General features: G+C 38.3%; 1 protein-coding gene across 1 annotated transcript in view; it reads left to right on the top strand.

Annotated features, from left to right (window-relative positions):
- Positions 1-23,757, top strand: part of IGSF10 (immunoglobulin superfamily member 10) — a 45,950-nt gene that overhangs the window by 16,042 nt on the left and 6,151 nt on the right. The window contains exons 3-4 of the mRNA XM_044251604.1: positions 6,896-7,286; positions 18,936-23,234. Of these exons, the coding sequence (XP_044107539.1) occupies positions 6,896-7,286; positions 18,936-23,234 (4,690 nt within the window). The remainder of the gene's footprint in view (positions 1-6,895; positions 7,287-18,935; positions 23,235-23,757) is intronic.

Here is a 23,757-nt window from a genome sequence, read left to right as displayed (position 1 = left end):
CTAGGTTGTCCAATTTGTTGGCAAATAAATTTTCATACTCATAATCTTTTGTACTTCTATGGTGGTATTTCTCCTCTTTCATTTCTGATTTTATTTGAATCCTTTTTTTTTTTGAGTCCAGCTAAAGCTTTATTAATTTTGTCAACCTTTTCAAAGAAGTGGCTCCTGGTTTCATTTATCTGTTCTAGTTAATGGTTTTTTTGTTGTTTTTTAAGTTTCTATTTCCTTTATTTCTGCTCAAATCTTTATTATTTCCTTCCTTTTGTCTATTGATTCAGGGTTTGGATATTCTTTTTCTAGCTCCTTTAGTTGTAATGTTAGATTATTTAAGATTTTTCTTGTTTCTTGAGGTAGGTCTGTATTGCTATAATTTTTTCCTCTTAGAACAGCTTTTGCTTCATCCCAAAGATTTTGGGCTATTGTGTTTCATTTTCATTTGTGTTCATGTATTTTTTTCTCTTTGATTTCTTGGTTGACCCATTCTTCGTTGAGTAGCATGTTCTTTAAACTCCGTGAATTTGTGTTCTTTCCAGACATTTTCCTTGCAACTGATTTCTAGTTTCATAGTGTTGTAGTTAGAAAAGATGCATGGTATTACTTCAGTCTTTTTTGAGACTTGTTTTGTGGCCTGTTGTGATCTTCTCTGGAGAATGTTCCATGTGCCCTTGAAAAGATTATGTGTTCCACTCTTTTTGAATGGAATATTCTGAATTTCTGTTGGATCCATCTGGCCCAATGTGTCATTCAAAGCCACTGTTCCTTTGTTGATTTTCTCTTGGGATGATCTATTCATTGATGTAAACGGAGTCCTAAAGTCCCTTACAATGATTGTATCACTATTGATGACTTCCTTTATGTTTGTTATTAGCTGCTTTATAAATTTGATTGCTCCGATGTTGGGTGCATAAATATTTAGCATTATTGAATTTTCTTCCTGGGTTGTTCTTTTTATGATTACATAGTGTCTTGTTAGTACTAACAAGTAACTTTCTTATTAGTTTTTGTCTTAGTCTATTTTATCTATATAAGTATTGCCACCTTCACTTTCTTTTCTATTTTCATGATTAAGGTTTTCCCAACCCTTCATTTTCAAACTGCATGTGTTTTAAGTCTGAAATAAGTTCATTTTTGCCTTTGTTTCCCTTGCCTTTGGCAATGTTCCTAGGAAGATGTTGCTGTGGCTGAGGTCGAAGAGGTTGCTGCCTGTGTTCTCCTCAAGGATTTTGATGGATTCCTTTCTCACATTCAGGTCCTTAATCCATTTTGAGTCTATTTTTGTGTGTGGTGTAAGGAAATGGTCCAATTTCATTTTTCTGCATGTGGCTGTCCAATTTTCCCAACACCATTTATGTCTCTGTAGGCAGCATATAGTTAGGTGTTGCTTTTTTTATCCATCCTGTCACCCTGTCTTCTGATTACAGCATTTAGTCTATTTACATTCAAAATAATTACCAACTGGTATGTTCTGATTGCCATTTTGTTACTTGTTTTCTGAGTTTTAGCAGGTCACTTTTCTTGCCTTGTGGTTTGATGGATTTCTTTAGTGATGTGCTTGGATTCCTTTTTCCTTATTTTTTTGTATATCTATTAATGATTTTTTATTTGTGGTTACCACTAGGTTTGTATGTAGCATCTTATGTATATAACAGTCTATATTATGTTGATGGTTGTTTAGTGCTGTTAAACTTCTAGTTTCGAGCTTAAATTTTTACTTCCCTACATTTTAGGAATGTGGTATCAGACTTTACATCCTTTTATTTTATGATTCCTTCAGCTGATTTTTATAGATTTTATTGCTTTTTTGTGTGCTTTAATCTCCATACTGCCTTTATAAGTAACTAATTTGCTAATTTTATTAGGCTTAAATGTGTTTGTGAAGTTTTTTCCTTCCCAATTTTTCTTATTCCTATTTATGGTCTTTCCATTCAAAGAATCTCCTTTAACATTTCTATTTTTTTGAAAAGTTTGAGAAAAATAGGAATTAACTCTTTAAATGTTTGGTAGAGAATGCACTTATGATGCCATCCTGTCCTACACTTTTTCTTGTTGGAATTTTTTTATTATTATTACTGATTCAATTTCATTACCAGTAATCTATTTCTTGATTATGACCTGAGGTGAAGGCCGACACTTAGTAGACTGAGCCACCCAGGTGCCCAAAAAATGCTAATTCAAAAAGACATACATACCCCTATGTTTACTGCAGCGTTATTTAAAATAGCTGAGATTGGGAAACAACTCAGGTGCCTACTGACAGATGAATGGATAAAGATACAGTATGTATAAATACAACAGAGTATTACTCAACCATAAAAAAAGGAATGAGATCTTGCCAATTGCAACAACACAGATGGACTGAGAAGGCACTGTACTAAATGAAACAAATCAGAAAAAGACAAATACAGGCACCTGGGTGGTTCAGTCGTTAAGTGTCTGCCTTCAGCTCAGGTCATGTTCCTAGGGTCCTGGGATGGAGCCCCGCCGCATCAGGCTCCCTGCTCATTGGGAAGCCTGCTTCTCCCTCTCTCACTCCCCCTGCTTGTGTTCCCTCCCTCGCTGTGTCTGTCAAATAAATAAAATCTAAAAAAAAAAAAAATACTATACAATTTCACTTACATGTAAAATCTAACAAATTAAGAAAAAAAAATGGACTCTTAAATACAGAGAACTGGTAGTTGCCAGAGGAAATGGGTATATGGAGATGGGGAAATGGATAAAAAAGGATTAAGTGGTACAAACTTCCAGTTATAAAATAAGTAAGCCATGGAGATAAAAATCATAGCAAATTATGGTCTGTAATATCATAATAACACTGTATGGTAACTACACATCATGGTCAGCATTGAGTAATGTAAGAAATTGTTGAATCAATGTTATACACCTTAAACTAATATAACATTCTATATTTGGATTTAATAAAAAATAATTATTCATAGACAGGTAGTTATCATTTTGTTATTTTATAGTTCTGTTTTTCTTAATCTCTTCCCTTGTAATTTGGTGACTTTTGTAATGTTATGTTTGTGTTCCTTCTTTTCATTTTTTGCAAAACTGTAAAGGTATTTGGTTTATGGTTACTGTGAGGTTCATATATGACATAAAATTCTATGTAGCACTCTAAGTTGAAGATCGTTTAAGTTCAAGGGTGTTCTAAAAGCACTACATTTTTACCACCACTCCCCACAATGTTTCATGTTTTGAGGTCCTATTTTGTATCTTATTATTTAGTGAATCCACTGACTAGTAATTTTAAGTCTAGATGATTTTACTACTTTTGTAAATTTCATAAATTTCATACTATATATGTAGGTGGTTGATCCATACCTTTTTTTAAAATTTTTTGACAGAGATCACAAGTAAGCAGAGAGAGAGGAAGGGAAGCAGGCTCCCTGCTGAGCAGAGAGCCTGATGCGGGGCTTGATTCCAGGACCCTGGAATCACGACCTGAGCCGAAGGCAGAGGCTTTAATCCACTGAGCCACCCAGACATTCCGATCCATACCTATATTATAGGTTTACTTATATTAGCGAGATCATTTCTTTTATAATTTTATCTTTCCTGTTTATGGCCTTTTCTTTCCCACTTAAATTAGTTCCTTTAACATTTCTTGTAAGGCTGGTTTGTTGTTGAAGTCCTTTAGCTTTTACTTGTCTGGGTAACTCCTTATCTCTCTTCAATTTTGAGTGACAATCTTGCTTGGAAGAGAATTCTTGCAATTTTTTTTTTCCCTTTTAACACTTTGAATATATCCTGTCATTCCCTTCTCACCTGTAAAGTTCCAGCTGAAAAATCAGTTGTGATAGTCATATGGGGATTTCCTTATATCTAACTTTTTATCTTCCAGTTCTTTTAAGATTCTCTCTTTAACTGTTGATACTTTGATTTTAATGTCTTGGTGTGGGTCTCTTTGGGCTCATCTTCTTTACAACTCTGTGACTCTTGGACAGAGATGTCTGTTTCACTTATTAGGTTAGGGAGTTTTCAGCCATTACTACTTCAGATGGGTTTTCTGTGCCTTTTTCTCTCTCTCTTTTCCTTCCGGGAGTCCTACTATGGAAATGTTAGTATGTCTGATGTTGTCCCAGAGATCCCTTAAACTCTATGTAGTCTTTTATTCTCTTTTTTTCTTTGTGCTGTTCTGATAGAGTGATTTCCATTGCTGTCCTCCATATCATTGATTCATTCCTCTGTATTTTCTAATTTGCTCTCAGTTACCTCTAGTATATTTTTTATTCTTCAGCCCTGATTGGTTCCTTTTTATATTTTCTATTTCATAATTGAGGTTCTCAATGTGTTGATTCGGTCTTCTGAGTTTGGTGAGCATCTTTATGGTCATTCTGAATTATTTTTCAGGTAGATTGTATCATTTGGAACATATTCCTCTGTAGCTTCATTTTGTCCCTCATTGTTTGTGTGTTAGGTAGATCAGTTATATTACCCAGTCTTGAAGGAGTGGCTTTATGTAGGTGTCCTGTGGGGTCCAGTAGCACAAACTCCTGTGATGCCCCAGGGGTTTCCCTGGTGTGGATTGTGTGCACCCTCCTGTTGTGGTTTGTATGCACTGGTGGGTGGCTGGCCATGAGGCCTGGTTGTGACTGCTGAGGGCACTCTCCTGAATGGGGTTCAAAATGGGGGGGGTTTACTTGGGGAGAAATTGCTCCCACCTGAACTGGGCCAGTGACATAGAATGGGAGCAAAAAGAAATGCTGCCTACCTTCACTTCTGTTCCAAAGAATGTTACAGCATGTCCCTGCCCCTCGGCACATGCTGTAAAATTAATCTCCTTTATGTGTAACCTAGGCATTGGTCAAACTGCTGCCTCTGCCCTGACATTAGGAACAAGGGAGATTACAGGCACACTTTTTTTTTTAAGAGCAGAGTCTCAGTTTCTTATACCTTCGCAGACATAAGCCCCACTGGTTTTCAAAGACAGATGTTATGTCTTCCCAGTTAAGGACCCCTGGACTCAAGACTCAAATCCAATGTGGGGCTTGATCCCCTGGTTCCTCAAGGAGGGCCTCCATGACTGTGATACAACCCCTACCCCTTATGGGTCATCACACGGGGATTGTGGATTCCTAGCTAAACCACATGTTTGTGCTTCTCCCATTAGGATATGGCTTTTCCTTTATATCCTTAATTGTGTAAAATCATTTCTGCAAGTCTTCATTTTGTTCTCAGAGATAGTTGTTTTATAAACAGTTGTAGTTCTGGTTTGTCCATGGAAGGAAGTAAGCTCAGAGTCTTCCTCTTCTACCATCTTGACCCCCAAGACACATCTGATTTCTAGTCCAAAGATCCTCATAAAATAGATACAGCATAATAAAATAAGTTCAGCAATATCTTTATAAAAGACAAAATGCCAGTGTTCATAGAGCGTTCTGACATCATACCAGGTTCCTATAATGCAAAGGATTCAGTCTGGGCATGTGATTCCTTTAGTATGGCTTAATCAGACATTGTTTGGAATATATATCTTCAGAGAATTAGATGAAACAACGTCTTCATGAAATCCCCAAAAATACTTATTCTCATCACCCCGTTTTCAATATTGAGAACACTGAGTTTGGGATTGTACTCCCAGGTAATATTTACGTCAGAGCTTTTCCATGTTGTCAATTTCCCTTTGCTTATTAGGGAACTTGTCATTCCAGAAAAGCATTCTTCAACAAAGGTGATATCTTAGGTTAAATCCGGGGAAAAAATGTAAAAAGAAATTATTGTGGGGCAACTGGGAGGCTCAGCATCTGCCTTTAGCTTGAGTCATGATCGCAGGGTCCTGGGATGACCCCACATTGTGCTCTCTACTAAAGAATATCCTCATGCTATCAAAATATTCAGGAAGTATTATAATTTTAATGCAAAATCAATCAAAATCCTATTCCTCGTAAGAACCAAGAAGTGGAAAATACCCCAAATGTCCACCACTGATAAGTGGATAAGCAAAACATGTCATATGTCCACATGGAATACTGTTCTGCAATAAAAAGGGATGAAGGGCTAATAATTCTACAACAGGGATGGGTATTGAAAAGATTAGGCAAATTCAAAAAAAAAAAAAAAGCAAGACACAGAAGGCTATATACTGTATGACTCCATTTACGTTAACTGTCCAGAATATGCAATTCCACAGAAATAAAGTAAATTTGTTGCTTTCTACAGCTAGGCAGAAAGTGGAGAATGACTGCCAATGGCAGCAGTTTTGATTTGGGGGTGCTGAAAACGTTCTAAATTTAGTGGAGATGGTTGCACCACTGTTAATGTACTAAAAACTACTTAAAGTATACTTTAAAGAGGTGAATTTTATGGCCTGTGAGTTATATCTCAATAACACTGTTAAAAATGTGACAGATAAATTCAATATATTGCTTTCTTATAAAAAATCCATGTTTGAGAAACCTTAAATCTACTTGAAATATCAATTTTTAAAAACTTACTATAAAAATTTTCAATCACATACAAAAGTAAAAAGAATACTATAATAAATCCCAAAATATCATCATCCAGGTTCAGTAGTTACCAAGACATAACAGATTGCTTCACTTGTACTATGACTCAGTACTTGTTTTATTTCATTGCATTGTTTTAAAAGAAATAAGATATCTTAATGTTTTATCTACAGGCACTTCATATATGTCTCAAGGTTAAGGAATCTTTAAAACATAACCATAAAATTAATCTGTAAATTTTAGCAATAACTCCTTAATATTATCATGAGTATTCTAATTTCCCTGATATTCTCATATTTAATTGGCAACTAATTTGTTTGAATTAGGATTCAAATAAATACACATGTTGTTTTGGATTAATTCTAACATGTTTTATTACTGACACATTTTTCCCTTTTGTGAAATTCCTTGGACAAACTAAATGTTTTTTGTTTGTTTATTCTTAGGTATTAAAAATGAGCTATAACAAAATTCGAAAACTTCAGAAAGATACCTTTTATGGCCTCAGGAGCTTGACACGGTTGCATATGGACCACAACAATATTGAGTTTATAAACCCAGAGGTTTTTTATGGACTCACATTTCTCCGACTGGTGCACTTGGAAGGAAATCAGCTCACTAAGCTCCATCCAGATACATTTGTCTCTTTGAAATACCTCCAGATATTTAAAACATCTTTTATTAAGTACCTGTACTTGTCTGATAACTTCCTGAGCTCCCTCCCTCAAGAGATGATTTCCAATATGCCTGATTTGGAAAGCCTCTATCTTCATGGGAACCCATGGACTTGTGATTGCCATTTAAAATGGTTGTCTGATTGGATACAGGAAAAACCAGGTATATACGTATGCTATTTATTTCTTTGTCCTAAGTAGAGGAAACCTGCCTGGAGATTTTTACTGGGAAGTGGGGAGGCCAAGGTAATTTAGTTGGAGAGAAAATGGACACTAAATAATAACTTTGTGGTAATGAATTCTCTTTAATGAATTATTAGTGTGTTGTTTCAGGTCAGTTATCTAGTCATCACTTCTGGCAAAATTAGGAAAAAGGAGTGTTACTCTTTTTTACTTACCATGAACCATAAAATCCCTTCCTTTTTCTTATCTTCCTTTCAGTCATTCAGTCAATACACATTTTTTTGGAGTTCTAGTCAAGATCTTGTGCTTGGTGATAGAACTGTCAAGAGCGCTGTCTCTGCTCTAGCCATGCCTCTGGTATGTTACAGAGAAGCAAACAGAGAATCAGATTGTGAAATGTGCTTTGATGGGGAAAGTAAAATTTGTCACGAAGAAGGCAAGATCTATTCAGTCAACAAGTAGTTATTATAAACCTACTATGAACAAGAGATCACAACACAGGGATCTAAAAATGAACAAGATAGCCCCATAACAGAGTTTACATTCTTGCAGCAGAGGGGGGACAGAAATGAATAAACAATTAAATGCACTATTAACTGTTGATATCTAACTAAATAATTAAGTCTTTGAGAAAATGACTGAAAGGAACATATTGATTTTGTCATCAAAGGGGAAGATATTGATTTTCCACACTTCGGAAAGAGTGATGGGGAGAGAGATTGTTGTGTGGGGAGAGAGATGGAAAGCAGGGAGCAGTCCACTCTTGGAGAAGTCTGGCCTGAGGTAAGGGATGGAGGGAGGGTGCAGCCAGATGGAAATGTGTAATCACACAGGATTCTTCATGCATGAGAGAGATTTGAGCATGTTCAAGGTGAGAAAAGATTAAGGTAGAGAAGGTGACAACACTTCAAAGGGGCAGATCATCCATTGAACCGGTCCCCTGAGAAGACTGGAGGGCAAGAGATCCAGACATAGGTGGAAGGATTTTCCTTAGGAGAAAGAGAAGTAGATGGGCATAGAGGCAGGGGAATTGCTGTGTCTGGTACAAAAGACAAAGGAAGCTATTATCAAATGGCTTTTTCACCCCTATGAAGGTCCAAGAGAGGTGACTGGAGGAGGATTCCAGGACAGGGTCAAGGCCAAAAGCTTGGGAAAAGTGGAAAAGGTTTGAAATTGCTGCCATCTTATTTATATGTGTGTCTGTGTGTAGTCAGTTAATTAGTTAAAAAGCAAATCAGAGAACATTAACTGAACTTTGAGAATTACTTTAGGGCAATAGACACCACCTTAGCTCTCCAAGAGCAAATATTTGAGGCAAATATGCTAAACACATAAAAAGACAGTAAGTCTAGGGACACCTGGGTGGTTCAGCCGGTTGAGCGGCTGCCTTCAGCTCAGGTCATAATCCCAGGATCCTAGGATGGAGCCCTGTATTGGGTCCCATGCTTGGTGGAGAGCCTCTCCCTCTCCCTCTGCCTGCCACTTTGCCTACCTGTGCTCTCTCTGTCAAATAAATAAATAAAATCTTAAAAAAAAAAAAAAGACAATAAGGCTATAAATGAACAACATCGAAATACTTTATTGAAGATTTAGTTCCATAGGAAATTAGAATCAGCAAAAATTTACTTCTACCTTGATTGAAAAGGAGGGAAATTGGACTGGGTCATAAAAGATACATCAAAGGGAGAAGAAGGAATATACAAGCTAGCAGGGAGTTAACGTGTACTGAGTTTGGGGTTGACCTTGTGCTAAATGTTTTCAATTTAATCCTCACAATAATCCTCCATTTACAGATGAAGAAACTGAGGCTGAGGAAATTTAGACTACTACTAAATTTAGACTACTCATTTAGACCCTTTATGCTTCCATCTTCTTACTAGGGATAATAATAATTGGAAAGTATATTACATACAAATTGCTTAGCACAATGTAGGGCTCAAAGCAAGCTCTAAGTGTGAAGTGTTATCATCATTTTCATTGCGACCTACCCAGGTCACACAGCTAGAACGTAGAAAAGCAGAAATTCAAAAATCAAAACCTTTCTTTAAAATGCATTTGGGGTGGAGAAACTGCTTTGTACATGAAGACAGAACAAGCTGCAGGAAGAGGGTAAAGAAGAGCCCAATTGCCTGGCATAGGTTCAGGGTGTTCGGAAATCCACCATAGTGAGAACTGAACACCCAGCTATGATTATTGTACTTAATCCTAGCAGCCAAAGAGATTTTACAGTGAAAGCTTGGAACACAGAGATGTTTTGGGGGGATGGTCAGTTTATGAGCAGCAGACCAGACGGACAGGAGTGGGGAGAAACAAGAGCCCAAGGATGAAGTGCTCGAGAAGGTCTGTGTGTCAAAGAATGACAGATTGAACTACAAAGACAGACCAAGCTACACTTGCATGTAGCTTTACAGACCACAAAAGGACTGAGTGGGGGCTTGTCCATACTTTCAAATGCCAGGGAGAGATAAAGGAGAATGAGGAAGAAATACTGGGTTTTCATGTGGTTGCTAGCTGGAGTACGGGGGCGGAGAATGGTGAGCACACAAGGAAAGTTTATCTGAGAAACGTAGCAGTAGGCAGTGGGGGAGGGCAGGGGGTGATGCCCACCAAGAAAGAACTACACACACCAGAGAGAAAATGATTGTGTATTCAGTTCCTACATGGTATCAAAGCTACCTGCCATTTTGCTAATTATATGTTCTGGTAATAAAATCAGGCTACTGTATATTGTTAGCAGCTAACATTTAAAGTAGAATATACCATGATTCTAAGATACCTATTTATTTTATATACTAAGGAATTTTTTTAAAGTCCAAGAACTAAAATTGTGATAAAAGTTCAAGAATTGGCCAATTATAGCCCTCTACAAGGCTTTTTTCCCCCTAAAGTTTAGTTATTTAACAGAGAGAGAGAGATCACAAGTAGGCAGAAAGGCAGGCAGAGAAAGGGTGAAGCAGGCTCCCTGCTGAGCAGAGTCTGATGTGGAGCTCGATCCCAGGACCCTGAGCTGAAGGCAGACTGAGCCACCCAGGTGCCCCTCTACAAGGCTTTTGTAAATAGTTTTATTGGAAAACAGTCATGCCTCATACTGTGGCTGCTTTGTTGCTACAATGGTATAGTCCAGTTGTTATGTCAGAAACCCATAGTCCACAAACCTAAAATCTTTTCTATCTGGCCCTCTACATAAAAATTTTCTGATTTCGGCCTGCAGAACAAAGCCTGAGCTCCTCAGCCTAGTTTAGCCTAGCCGTGTTTCCTTCCTTTCCAATCCTCAGCACGCCCTGCCATCCCAGACACACTCTTCACTGTTTTCCTATCTCAACCCTGTGGCCTTCCTGCCTGGAGCACTTCCTTTCCTTTTCTGTGGGATGGGCTCCCAGACAGCCTGCAAACTCTGCTCAGCACTCACTCCTTCCGGGAAACCTGGAGGTTTCCACTCGCCCCATCTGTATTTGAATACAGTTGATCACCAACACAGCTGAAAATCTATGTATAACTTGAATCCCCCAAAACTTAACCACCAATCGTCTACTGTTGACTGAGAGCCTTACTGATAACATATATGGTCAATCAACTCATATTTTATATTTTCATGTGTTTTATATTGTATTCTTATAATAAAGCTAGAAAAAATGTTTCAGAAAATCATAAGGGAAATACACTAACTATACTGTATTTATTGATACTGTAAATTTATACCATGTGCTTATAAGAAATTGTTTCAGTACCTACATTAATAATGTCTTATATGATATAAAACACTATAGATATGTTTCACTAATGCTAGACATCAAAAATGGAAAGACAATGTCAAAAAGAAATTCACCTTTATTTCATATCCATGCATTGATAATGAAGCAACAATGATTGTTTTATGGTAGCCTAGCCCATACACTAAGGAATGTATCATTATAAAACTTCTATGGTAAACAGTGTTAGTCTTATTCATAATACAAGATTTTCAAACCCCTTACCTGTGTTGATAGGCTGACAATGCAGCTTCTCCAATTATAAGACAGAGGCATATGTATACTAATGTAATTCTTTAAAAGAAAAGTTATAAGACAGTAAGTAAGCTAACACATTAATTTTATGTTAAATATCACTCACGGCATGCCTATGTAAGGAAATGCTATCCACTTCCATACAAGTCTTGCACTGATATTCTACATAATGAAAACTGAGGCACCAGTACAAAAGCAGCTCACACAGTTCTTACTATACTATTATTGGGTTTTCACATAAAACATGCACGATAGATAAGTTTATTAAATCTACAGCATTGTAATTACCTACTCTTCATTATAAGGGAGTGGTACATCATTAGGTCTCATCCCTATCATCATCATCCCCTCTTCAAGGAGGCATTGGTCTTGCTGTCCAAAAAGCAGAGGGGGTGGGAGGGGAAGCAGGAGAGGCATGTATACTCAGTGCAACTTTACAGTAATACCTCGTCATTTCTGTCAGACTTTTTGCTCTGTTGTTTTTCTAGAAATGTTTCTATATAGGACCAATCTTTCTTTCACCATTTGCTTTAGTTTCAGTGCCCATTGTACAGAAGGGTCAATATCCTAAAGCAAGTCAAAAGCAGTCTTTTTTTATTTTTAATTTATTTTTAATTTATTTTCAACAGAGCAGTATTCATTATTTTTGCACCACACCCAGTGCTCCATGTATCCTTGCCCTCTCTAATACCCACTACCTGGTTCCCCCAAACTGCCCCCCCCAACTTCAAACACCTCAGAGTGTTTTTCAGAGTCCATAGTCTCTCATGGTTCACCTCCCCTTCCAATTTCCCCCAACTCCCTTCTCCTCTCTGACTCCCCATGTCCTCCATGCTATTTGTTATACTCCACAAATAAGTGAAACCATATGATAATTGACTCTCTCTGCTTGACTTATTTCACTCAGCATAATCTCTTCCAGTCCGATCCATGTTGCTACAAAAGTTGCGTATTCATCCTTTCTGATGGAGGCATAATACTCCATAGTGTATACGGACCACATCATCCCTATCCATCCGTCCGTTGAAGGGCATCTTGGTTCTTTCCACAGTTTGGCGACCGTGGCCATTGCAAAAACAGTCTTGAATTAATAGGAACCCTTCTGCCAGACTGTCAAAGGTCAGTTTGGTCTTTGGCACTGCTTTTTCTGAGTCTTCTCCCTTGTCATTAGGCACTGGTTTGGAAGCATTATTTTCTACAAAGTCATCTTCTGTTAATCTCTCTGTTGTGGTGTCTATTAGCTCTTGAATTTCTCTAAGATCCATTTCTTGAAACCCTTCACCACCACCTCCCTGAACCACTCCCCCACCCCCTTGTGCTTTTATTTTTTTCTCTTTTTTCCATATCTAGAGTCTTTCAGGATTTCCTTGATTAGCTCTGGGGTAAATCTTTTGAAGCCATGCACACCATCTGGACATGGTTTTCTCCAGCAGGAATTTACCATTTCAGACTTGATGGCTTCCATGGCTTTTCCTATAACAATGGCATCTTCACTGGTGTAATCCTTCTAGATTTTCATGATGTTCTATCAGGGGTTCTATTCCATAGAATTAATAATCCTTTCCATAGAATATTATGTTTAATAAGCTTTAACGATCCCTTTAGGACCTCCTGAATTAGAGAATGAATTAGAAATATATTTGGGGGCAAGTAAGCCACTTTGATGCTTTTGGTGTTGAACTCATAGGGTTCTGGGTGGCTAGGGGCATTGCTCAACATTAAAAGAACTTTACAAAGCAGTCCCTTATTGGCAAGGTACTTCCTGGCTTCAGGAACAAAGAATCAATGGAACCAATTTAGAAAAAATATTCTTATCATCCAGGCTCTTTTGCTGTACAACCAAAAGACAGGCAACTAGTGTTTATCACTTCCCTTCAAGGCTTGGGGGTTAGGAACATTAGAGATAAGGGAAGTCCTAATGATGAACCCAGCTGCATTTGCATACAACGGTAAAGTTAGCCTATCCCTAGCCTTATTCTGGGTGCTTCCTTCTCTTCCTTACTAATAAATAAATGGCTTTTGTGGCTCCCCACCCTCCCACCCCAGAATAGGGTACTTTCATCTACATTAAAAACTTGTTCAGGTGGATATTGTTTCTCTTCAACGATTTTTGTGATGGTGTCTGGAAACTCATCTGCTCCCTCTTGGATGGTGGAAGCTGCTTCTCCTGTTATCTTGATATATTTTAAGCCAAATCTCTTTCTAAAATTATCAAACCATCCTTTGCTGGCATTTAATTCTCCAGGTTTAGATCCTTCTCCTTTCTTTTGCTCTAAGTTTCACATAATGACTTTGCTTTTCTTTTGACTCATATGAGTGTCTACAGAGATGCTGTTCTTTAGCAATCCTGTACCCACATAAAGGCTGTATTTTTCAACATAAGATAAAAAGGCATTTTACAAAAAGTGCAAGGTTTTCACACCTGCTATACCAGCAGGTAAAACTGACAGTTTCAGGAATTTCCTTTTCTTTTCTTGCAAAGGCCCTTATGCTGGATTCATTGATGTTAAAGTGGCAGGTAACCGAAGCTACAAACCTATTAACTTTTTCTTGTAATGTCGTAACTTTTCTCTGCTTCTTGGGAGCACTTCCAGCATCACTAGAGGAGCTCTGGGCCCCATGGTATTATTCAAGTCTTGTGATACTGCACTACAAATGATGGAAAAATACATGAGAACCATGGAGATCACTTTTTACTGCAGTATGCAATTTACTGGAGAGATGAATTACTCTCACAGAGTTATTTAGTGTCACATAGCATTTTTAAATGGATACTCACAATACTTGAACTTACTTCAATAGCAAAATTATACTAGTACAGTATGTACTACAGTTAATTTTAGGCAGTTATGATTTCATATTGTAGCTTTGCGTATGCTTTCCTTGACATGCTTAAGTGTGCATATAAGTTTTGATAAATTTTAACTTTTGGGGGCACCTGGGTGGCTCAGTGGGTTAAAGCCTCTGCCTTCAGCTCAGGTCATGATCCCAGGGTCCTGGGATCGAGCCCCACATCAGGCTCTCTGCTCAGCGGGAAGTCTGCACCACCCCCCCACCTGCCTCTCTGCCTGCTTGTGATCTCTGTCAAATAAATAAAATCTTCTAAAAATTTTTAACTTTTTTAATAATGGATTTAAGTGTTTACTATTTTTGATAAATTTTAACTTTTTATAATGGATTTGTGCACATTTTATGCATTCATGACATACTTTAACATTTCTAGGTTATGTGGTTTTTCTGTAAGGTTTTTCAAATTCTAACAAATCTCAAAAAAAATTTTCCACTATATTTATTGAAGAAATCCATATAAGTGGACCCACACAGTTCAAACCTATGTCGTTCAAGGGCTACCTATCATTATTTCACCACTTTCGGTTTACCCACAATTCCATTCTTGAATGAATTACATTTTATTGTATTTATTAGTATTATTATTGTATTTATTAGCCATATCAAGACTGATAGCTGATCAGCTGGTGTTGTAAAACACCTTCATTTTTAAGACATATCTCAAGCTTTAAGTTAAAATGTGGCAAAAATGTGACCTTAGAATTTGGCCTGTCTGCCCACCTTCATCCCTCCCTCCAAACTTTTGCCTTTCCTATTCTATGTCAGATTTATTTACATATGGCTCCTAGAATGTGCCTAGAACATAATGGGTACCCAATTAGCCATTTTGATGGTGAATACAAAGGAGTCTATCACCCACTTATATAATCTTAATATGTCCACAACCTGTTTATGCATATATATTGTGTATGTGTGTATATACATAAACACACACATATAATTAGTGAAACCCATTAGGGCTAACATCTTTCAGTCATGTTTAAATAATTACATGTTTTCCTTTTTACCGAAATACCTTAATGATAATCCTACAAGAATCATGAATGAGTCATGTCAACTTCTGCTTGGACATTTTTTTCACCCATTCCAAGAGATGTGACAGTTCCTCATGTTTTCAGTTGCCTCAGGTGGAACGTGTTAGGCAATCCTTTTGCACATATATCAGTAGTCCAGCGTAACACAGCTTCATCTACTTGTGGGTATCTTGGCTGCTTAGGTTTCACAAAGGTCGTTGTCTTGTTTCTCTATAAAATTAGGATTTGTGGCTATTTCTTTGAAAAACATTTGCTTTACTAATATTAAATTTATGTCTATCTTTTCTGTTTTCAGCCTTTCTACCCACCTAATAACTTCTTGTTTTAGTGCCAAAGCATAATACGAACATTTCATTTTTATTTTCTAATGATTTTATTTGAAATAGAGAGAGACCAAGTGAGCAGGGGGAGGGGCAGAGGGAGAGAATCTCAGTTAGGCTCTGTGTTGAGCAAAGATCCTGAATCAGGATCCATGAGATCAGGACTTGATCTCATGACCCAGAGATCAGGATTTGAGCTGAAACCAAAAGCCGAACACCTAACCAACTGAACAACCCAGGTGCCCCTTAATAAAAACATTTTAAGTGGCAAACTTAATATATGTAGTACCAACAGTGCATGTAACTCAGTTAAAGAGAAAACAATGTAAATAGCTAAGACAGTGTTCTCTGTGCGGTAGCAGAAGCCATATCAAGACTGATAGCTGGTCAGCTGGTGTAAAACACCTTCATTTTTAAGACATACCTCAAGCTTTAAGTTAAAATGTGGCAAAATGTGACCTTAGAATTTGGCCTGTCTGCCCACCTTCATCCCTCCCTCCAAACTTTTGTGAGCATCCATTGGCTGGGGCCGGGGATATACAGTAACTAGACAGGTCATTCTAATAGTGGATGGGTAAGGAGTAGGATAAGAGAAGTGAAAGATATAAGGGGCACATAAAACAGAAAGCCCACCCAGAAGTGGTGTTGTGACTGGTCCTGAAGGATGTAAGCAGTTAGACATTGATGGAAGAGGGTGTGTCAGATGGCAAATGATGGGAAGTGGAAGGAAGAGCATATTCCAGAGTCTAATAAGGCATGGCAGGTTGAGGAATGGGAAGCATGTCTGTATGACTAAAAGATTGATGGAGGAAATGAAAGTGACGTGATAAGTAAGATCTGCATCTGAAGTAAAATACCTGGTGTTCAGGTATTTTAACTAACTCTGCTAACTCTGTGTCTAGGTGCTAGCAATAGTAAGCATACCAAGATGTGAGTATAATTGCTGAGGTTCAATTAAGCCAGAAGTCTGCCATGTTCTTTGCTTTGTCAGGGTCTGAACCCAGGGTGTTGATGAGCAGGTTAAGAGTTATGGCTGGTTGGGAATGACTGGATGACTAAGAAGAGCCTCTTACAAGTACTCAAAGGTTTTCAGGCTTGCCGGACATCTTCTCTCCATAAGTTTAGATTTTAAAGTTTACCAAAGAATGCTGACCCAGACATATGTAGCACCACCTGTCATACTGGAGTACATAGGCCATCCCTGTTGTCACACATGGCACAATCTCCTCCTGTGTGTGTGTGTGTGGGGGGCTAATATTCCAATATATATAAATACCACATTTTCCTTACCCATTTCTCTTTTGACTCTTAGGTTTCTTCCAAATCTTGGCTATTGTAAGTGATGCTGCAGTAAACACGAGGGTGCATGTATCCTTTCAGATTAGTATTTTGTATTCTTTGGGTAAATACCCAGTAGTGCAATCATTAGATCCTATGGTAATTGTTTAATTTTTTGAGAAACCTCCATACTGTTTTCCACGGCGACTGCACCAGTTTGCATTCCCACCACAAGTGCATGAGGGTTCCTTTTTCTCCATATCCTTGCCAACACTTGCTATTTCTTTTTTTTTTTTATAGCCATCTGATAGGTATAAGATGATCTTGCATTATGGTTTTGACTTGCATTTCCCTGATGACGAGTGATGCTGAGCATCTTTTCATGTGTCTATTGGCCATTTGTTTGTCTTCTTTGAAAAAAAAAAAGTCTATTCATGGTCTATGCCCAGTTTTAAATCAAATTATTTGGGGTTTTTGTTTTTTAATGTTCAGTTGTAGAAGTCCTTTATATAGTGTGGATACTAACTAGTTATTGGATATATCATTTGCAAATAACTTCTTTCAGTAGGTTGCCTTTTTGTTGATTTCCTTCACTGCGCAAAAGCTTTTTGTTTTGGCGCAGTCCTATTAGTTTATTTTTGCTTTTGTTTTCCTTGCCCAAGGAGACATATGTAGAAAAGGGTTTCTGTGGTCACTGTCAGATGCCTTAGTGCCTGTGCTCTCTTCCAGAATGTTTACGGTTTTAGGTCTCACATTTAGGTCTTTAATCCATTTCGAGTTTATTTTTGTGTATGATGTAAGAAAGTGGTCCAGTTCCATTCTTTCGCATGTAGCTGTCCAGTTTTGATAGCACCATTTATATTGAAGAGTCTGTCCTTTCCCCATTTTATATTCTGGCCTCCTTTGTTACAGATGAATCATAACATAGGTATGATCAATAAGTATAGGTTTATTTCTGAACTCTCCGTTCTGTTCCATTGACCTATGTGTCTGTATTTGTGCCAGTGTCATGTCATCTGCACACAGTGACGGTTTTTGTTCTTCCACATCAATCTGGGTGCCTTTTCTTTTTCTTGTCCAAATGCTGCAAGTAGGACTTCTGAAGAGTACTATATTGAACAAAAGTGGTGAGAGTTGACACCCTGTTCCTGATCTTAGAGGAAAGTTCTCAGTTTTTCACTGAGATGATGTTAGCTGTGGGTTTGTCATATTTGGCTTTTATTCTGTTGAAGCAGGTTTCCTCTAAACCCACGTTGTTGATAGTTTTTATGATGAACAGATGTTGAATTCTGTCAAATGTTTTTTATTCATCTGTTGAGATGGTCATATGATTTTCATCCTTTGTTTTGTTGATGTAGTTTATCATGCTGATTCATTTGTGAATATTGAACCATCCTTGTGTCCCCAGAATAAATCCCATTTGATCATGGTGATGGTCCTTTTAATGTATTGTTAAATGCAGTTTGCTAGTATTTTGTTGAAGATTTTTACATGTATATTTATCAAGGACGTTGGTCTGTAGTTATCTTGTTTTATGGTGTCTTTGTCTGGTTTTGGTACCAGGGTAACACTGGCCTCATAGAATGTGTTTGGAAGCTTACCTTCCTCTTCTGTATTTTGGAATAGTTTGAGGAGAACAGATATTAACTTTTCTTAACCTGTTTTTGAATTCTATGAAATATTTAATCTTTTAAAGGAAAATGAAATTCTATGACCCTTAACCCACTGAGCCACCCAGGCGCCCCATGACCCTTAAAACATTAAAATGAGGAAATAGAACTGAACCACTCTTAGTAAAAGTGAGAAACATAAGCATATATTTCATTTCCCTATTAAAGGAAATTATTCTTTTTGCTAATATTTTCTGAGTACCAAATATATATCAGGTACTTTCTACATATGGGAAATAAAGCAATCAACAAGATAGACAAAAATCCTTGTGACCACAGATATAATACTGTGGGCAGGGTGAAGAGACAATATTTGTTTAGAAGTCAACCTAAAGACAAAAATGTAGCAAACTTTCTATTAAACACTAAAATTCCCAAATTGTTCTTTCAAATTTTAGCAGAAGCTATTTCTTTAAAATGTTCAAATGTAAAGAGTCCACAGCTGGCAATAACTCAACTGTCATTTTTCCTAGATATAATAAAATGCAAAAAAGAAAGAAGTCCTTCCAGTCCTCAGCAATGTCCACTTTGCGTGAACCCCAGGATCTCTAAGGGCACGCCCTTAGCTATGGTCCCAGCTGCAGCTTTCCTGTGTGCCAAGCCAACCATTGACTCATCCCTGAAATTAAAGAAACTGTCTCTTCTGGAAGACAGCACTCCTGTGTCCATCTCTCCCCAAGATTTCATGGCACCCTTTGGCTCCGTCACTTTGAATATGACAGATCAATTTGGAAATGAAGCTAACATGGTCTGCAGTATCCAAAAGCCCTCAAAGACATCATCCATTGCATTCACTGAAGAAAATGACTCTATCATGCTAAATACATCATTTTCAACATTTCTGGTGTGTAACATAGATAACAATCACATTCAGCAAGTATGGCAAGTGCTGGCGTTGTACAGTGATTCTCCTCTGACTCTAGAAAGGAGCCACTTGCTCACTGAAACACCACAACGCTACTACAAGTATAAACAGGTGGCTCCTGAACCTGAAGACATCTTTACTGGCATAGAGGCTGATCTCACAATAGATCCCCATTGGTTAATGCAAGACCAAATCTCCCTGCAGCTGAACAGAACTGCCGCCACACTCAGTACACTGCATATCCAGTACTGCAGTGAGGTTCAAGTCACTTTACCAAGGGCAGAAACAAGTCCAGTGAAGCATAAATGGACCATGATTTCCAGAGATAACAATACTAAGCTGGAACGCACTGTTTTGATTGGTGGGACCACCAGCCTAGAATGCCCAGGCCAAGGAGACCCTACCCCACATTTGGAGTGGCTTCTGGCTGATGGGAGTAAAGTGAGAGCCCCATATGTTAGTGAAGATGGACGAATCCTAATAGACAAAAGTGGAAAACTAGAACTCCAGATGGCTGATAGTTCTGACACAGGCGTATACCACTGCATAAGCACCAATTATGATGATGCAGATATTCTCACCTATAGAATCACTGTGTTAGAGCCCACTTTAGAAGCCCATCATGAAAATGGGGCTCATTATACAGTTTTCACTGGTGAAATACTTGACCTTCCCTGTCATTCTTCTGGTATCCCAGATGCCTCTGTTAGCTGGGTTCTTCCAGGAAACATTGTGCTTTATCAGTCCTCCAAAGACAAGCAAATTCTGAACAATGGCACACTAAGAATATTACAGATCACCCCAAAAAACCAGGGTTATTATTGTTGTGTAGCAGCCAACCCATCAGGGGTTGACTTTTTGATTAACCAAGTTTCAGTCAAAACAAAAGGGCAAAGGCCAGTAGAGCTTAATGTAGAAAAAGATGGATCTGGATTTGATGAGGCCAATCCCACTGCCCATCTTAAGGACCCATCAGCTGTGCAACTCCTTACATCTGCTCCAGTGAGAGTCGAGACTGGAAAACAAGTCTTGAGCACAAGTAAAAAGCATAACAATCGTGAGTCAATACACCGGCGGCGAGGAGATTCACTAAATCGACATTTTAGGGAGCACAGGAGGCCCTTCTCTTCCTCTGCTCGAAGAATTGACCCACGGCACTGGGCAGCACTTTTGGAAAAAGCTAAAAAGAATACTATGCCAGAGAAGCAAGAACATACTACAACAAGACCCCCTCCAGTGGTCACCCAACTCCTGAATATACCTGGTGAGGAAATAGACTCTTCAGGCATGCTCCCTCCAGATGAGGAACTGATGGTCCTGGCAACTAAGGCTCCTAGTGTTCTGGCAAGGACAGTGATTGCCAATTCCAGAAAAATACCTGATACCTCTGTGACAAATGTAAGTGCTGTCACTGAAGTCTTTCCAATTGTGGGTCCACAAATCCTACCACCTGAAAAACCAATAGATTTCAAACCATCTCCTATTAAAACTACAACCATGTCAAAGAATATAAACCCAACCATATTAAGCAAAATGCGAGGCACAACCAATGAAAATTTCTCCACTATCTTTCCTCTATTACCTGAAGCAACACAAATTCAGGAAGCTGACAACCCTAGGAAGAAAAAAGAACATTTACAAAGTACACTCCCAAAAGTAATGGGGACTATAAGCAAAGATGTCAATATCAAAATGCTGAGTAGTGCTAACAGCAAAGCTGATATATTCGTAGGGTCAGTAAATGCCACAAATAGTCATCAGACATCTGTAACAAGAGTCAGTGACCCCAGGATCAATCACTTCTATCCATCCATCATTCAAAAGCTTAACACCTCTGAGATACCTTCGGGCCCATACACTGCTGCGCATTCTCAGTCACAGATTCCAAGAAATAGTACAACTAACATCCTGCTAACATCCAGGCGCTTTGGAAGACGGAGGAAAATTTGGGGTAGGGGTCGAATTATCAGCCCATATAGAACTCCAGTTCTTCGACAGCATAGATATGGCTTTGTGAGACCAACATTCAGAGTTTCTTCTGAAGAAAGCACTACTGCATTTTCAGCCACAGAGGTCAGTGTGGTGTGCCCATCCTGTTCTCCCAGGGAAAGGCTCACCCCTGCTGCAACAGCATTTTCTTTTCCAAGTTCTTCCCCCATCATGCTCACCAAAGCTGAAACTGCCAAAGTCACAGAAGAAGATTCTACAATTCTAGTCCACAATCCATCATTACTATTTGAGAACAAACTAAATGTAAATATTGAGAAAACAATACCCACAATAAAATATTTCAGTGCTGAAAGTACACAAGTGACTCCAACTGACGCAGTTATGACTCATGCCCCCAACTCCTTACCTGAGGAAAAAACTCCTATTCCAAACAATGATTACCCGAGTGTGTCTAATACCAGCGAACTTCAAAGGGAGTCAATGATTATGTCATCAGTTCCAGATCCCACCACCAAGCCATCAATGTCGACGACTACAGCCATTACAAGATTTTTAAGAAGGAAAATTCCCTGGCATCAGATCTTTGTAAATAACCATGTCCAAAAAGAGAGGTTAAAGAATCAGCATCAATTTAGCTCACCAAAAAACACAGCCACAGTGCTTACTAAAATATCTCCTGCTTTACCCACGGCTAACGTTTTCCCTTTCCATTTCACAACACTCTCAGCAAGTGTGATGCAAATTCCATCTATAACATCAGCTACAACTCACCAAAATATCACTGAAACACACAGTTCTGTAAGTCTCCCAAAAATGAAGAAGCTGCCCTTTCCACCAGTTTACCTTAAACCTCCTAGAGTATCTAAGCAGACAGCCAGGCTAACTGTTCCTCCTACTGCCCCTGCATCAGTCATCATCAGTAAAACCCAAATAGCCAGACCTAGCACACGAAACATACAAAGAAAAAAGGAGCCTCTGAGGAACAGGAATGACCCACACTCCTTTCCCAGTCAGAGTTCCGGCTTCACTGTATCCACTACTATGACACCTCCTGATCTAACTGCGGCTGACACTTCAACCACGCTCCCCTTAGAAAACATGAAAGGAATTTCAAGTACAATGAATCTTTATCCAAGAATGCTTAGTCTGACAGACATAACTGAAGAAGGACCCCAAGAGAATACTCAGACTTTGAAGAGAATTGTTTCTGAAATCACTTTGTCCAGCAAACTACACCAGAGCACAACTAGGAACACAATCATTAGACACTCAACCATGCCACCATTCCTGAGTAGTAGTGCTGCTCCAATGCCAATTCCCACCTCCCATCCCTTGAATAATCAAAGTACTGTCACAGACAACATGGCAACTCCTGCTTTTAAAATGATGACAAATACAGTGGTCAAACCACGTGAATACTCTAGGCACAATGCTAATCCACAGCAATTAGCAGTAGAGGTTGCAACATCTCCCAAAGTTCGCCCAAATGTCAAGGTCACAATTGGAGCCACCCACTTTATCTACTCCAATCTGTTTCATTCTACTTCCATGCCAGCCCCAGTAACAGTTAAACCACAGAATTCTAAACTGACTTCCACTCCGTGGTCAGAAAACCACTTCTGGCAGAAGTCATACCCAGAAATTGCTAACAAAGGCAAAACGCCAATAGTGAGCATATTGCCTAGTCCAGGCTTGCCAGAGGACATCACTCATGCTTCAGACTGGGATATTAAAAAGACTGCAAAGAAAAATGGCTTTGATAAGACACAAATTCAAAAAATAACAACCTCTGAGCTCCTTCCCTTTGATTCTTTGTCTAGGAATATATTTGAAAGGCCCAGAATAGTTGGAGGAAAAGCAGCAAGTTTTACTGTTCCTGCTAACTCAGATGCCTTTCTTCCTTGTGAGGCTGTCGGAAATCCCCTGCCCACCATCCTCTGGACTAGAGTCTCATCAGGTATCTGACACTCTTGATGTTTTTTTTGTTGTTGTTTTATTTTTTTGTTGTTGTTTTATTTTATTTTATTTATTTATTTATTTATTTTACTCTTAGTCTTCCTTAGTCATAAAACAAGGAAAAGATTGTGTTATGTTTCAGGGTTACACATCCAAAGAATCGACACCAGTTTCAAATCTCTCCAGGATACAGAAACTATTGATATTCTCATTAGACATTTGCTGCATAACTTTTTTTGCTCATTAGAAGGTTTTAAAAGATGTTAATTAAGAACATTTTTTGTAATGCTTTGAAAGCAGATACAAGAAATATGATTTGAAAAATAGAAGGCCCACTGTATTGAACCATTAAGGCTTTTCATATTAAAATTATGGAAATAAAAAATTTTTAGGAATATTTTAACACTCTTACCACTAAGTGTCCTAATTTTAATTTTAAATATATTTGCTCTCAATAGCCTAACAGTACCCCCAAAGCTTTCTTCTTGAGACTTCCTCTTGAACAATTTGTGTTCTATTTAAAC

This window comes from Neovison vison, chromosome 6 (assembly GCF_020171115.1).
Source record: "Neovison vison isolate M4711 chromosome 6, ASM_NN_V1, whole genome shotgun sequence".
Taxonomy (NCBI): Eukaryota; Metazoa; Chordata; class Mammalia; order Carnivora; family Mustelidae; genus Neogale; species Neogale vison.
The sequence above is the reverse complement of the archived record's forward strand: the minus strand, read 5'-3'. Positions and strand labels throughout refer to the sequence as shown.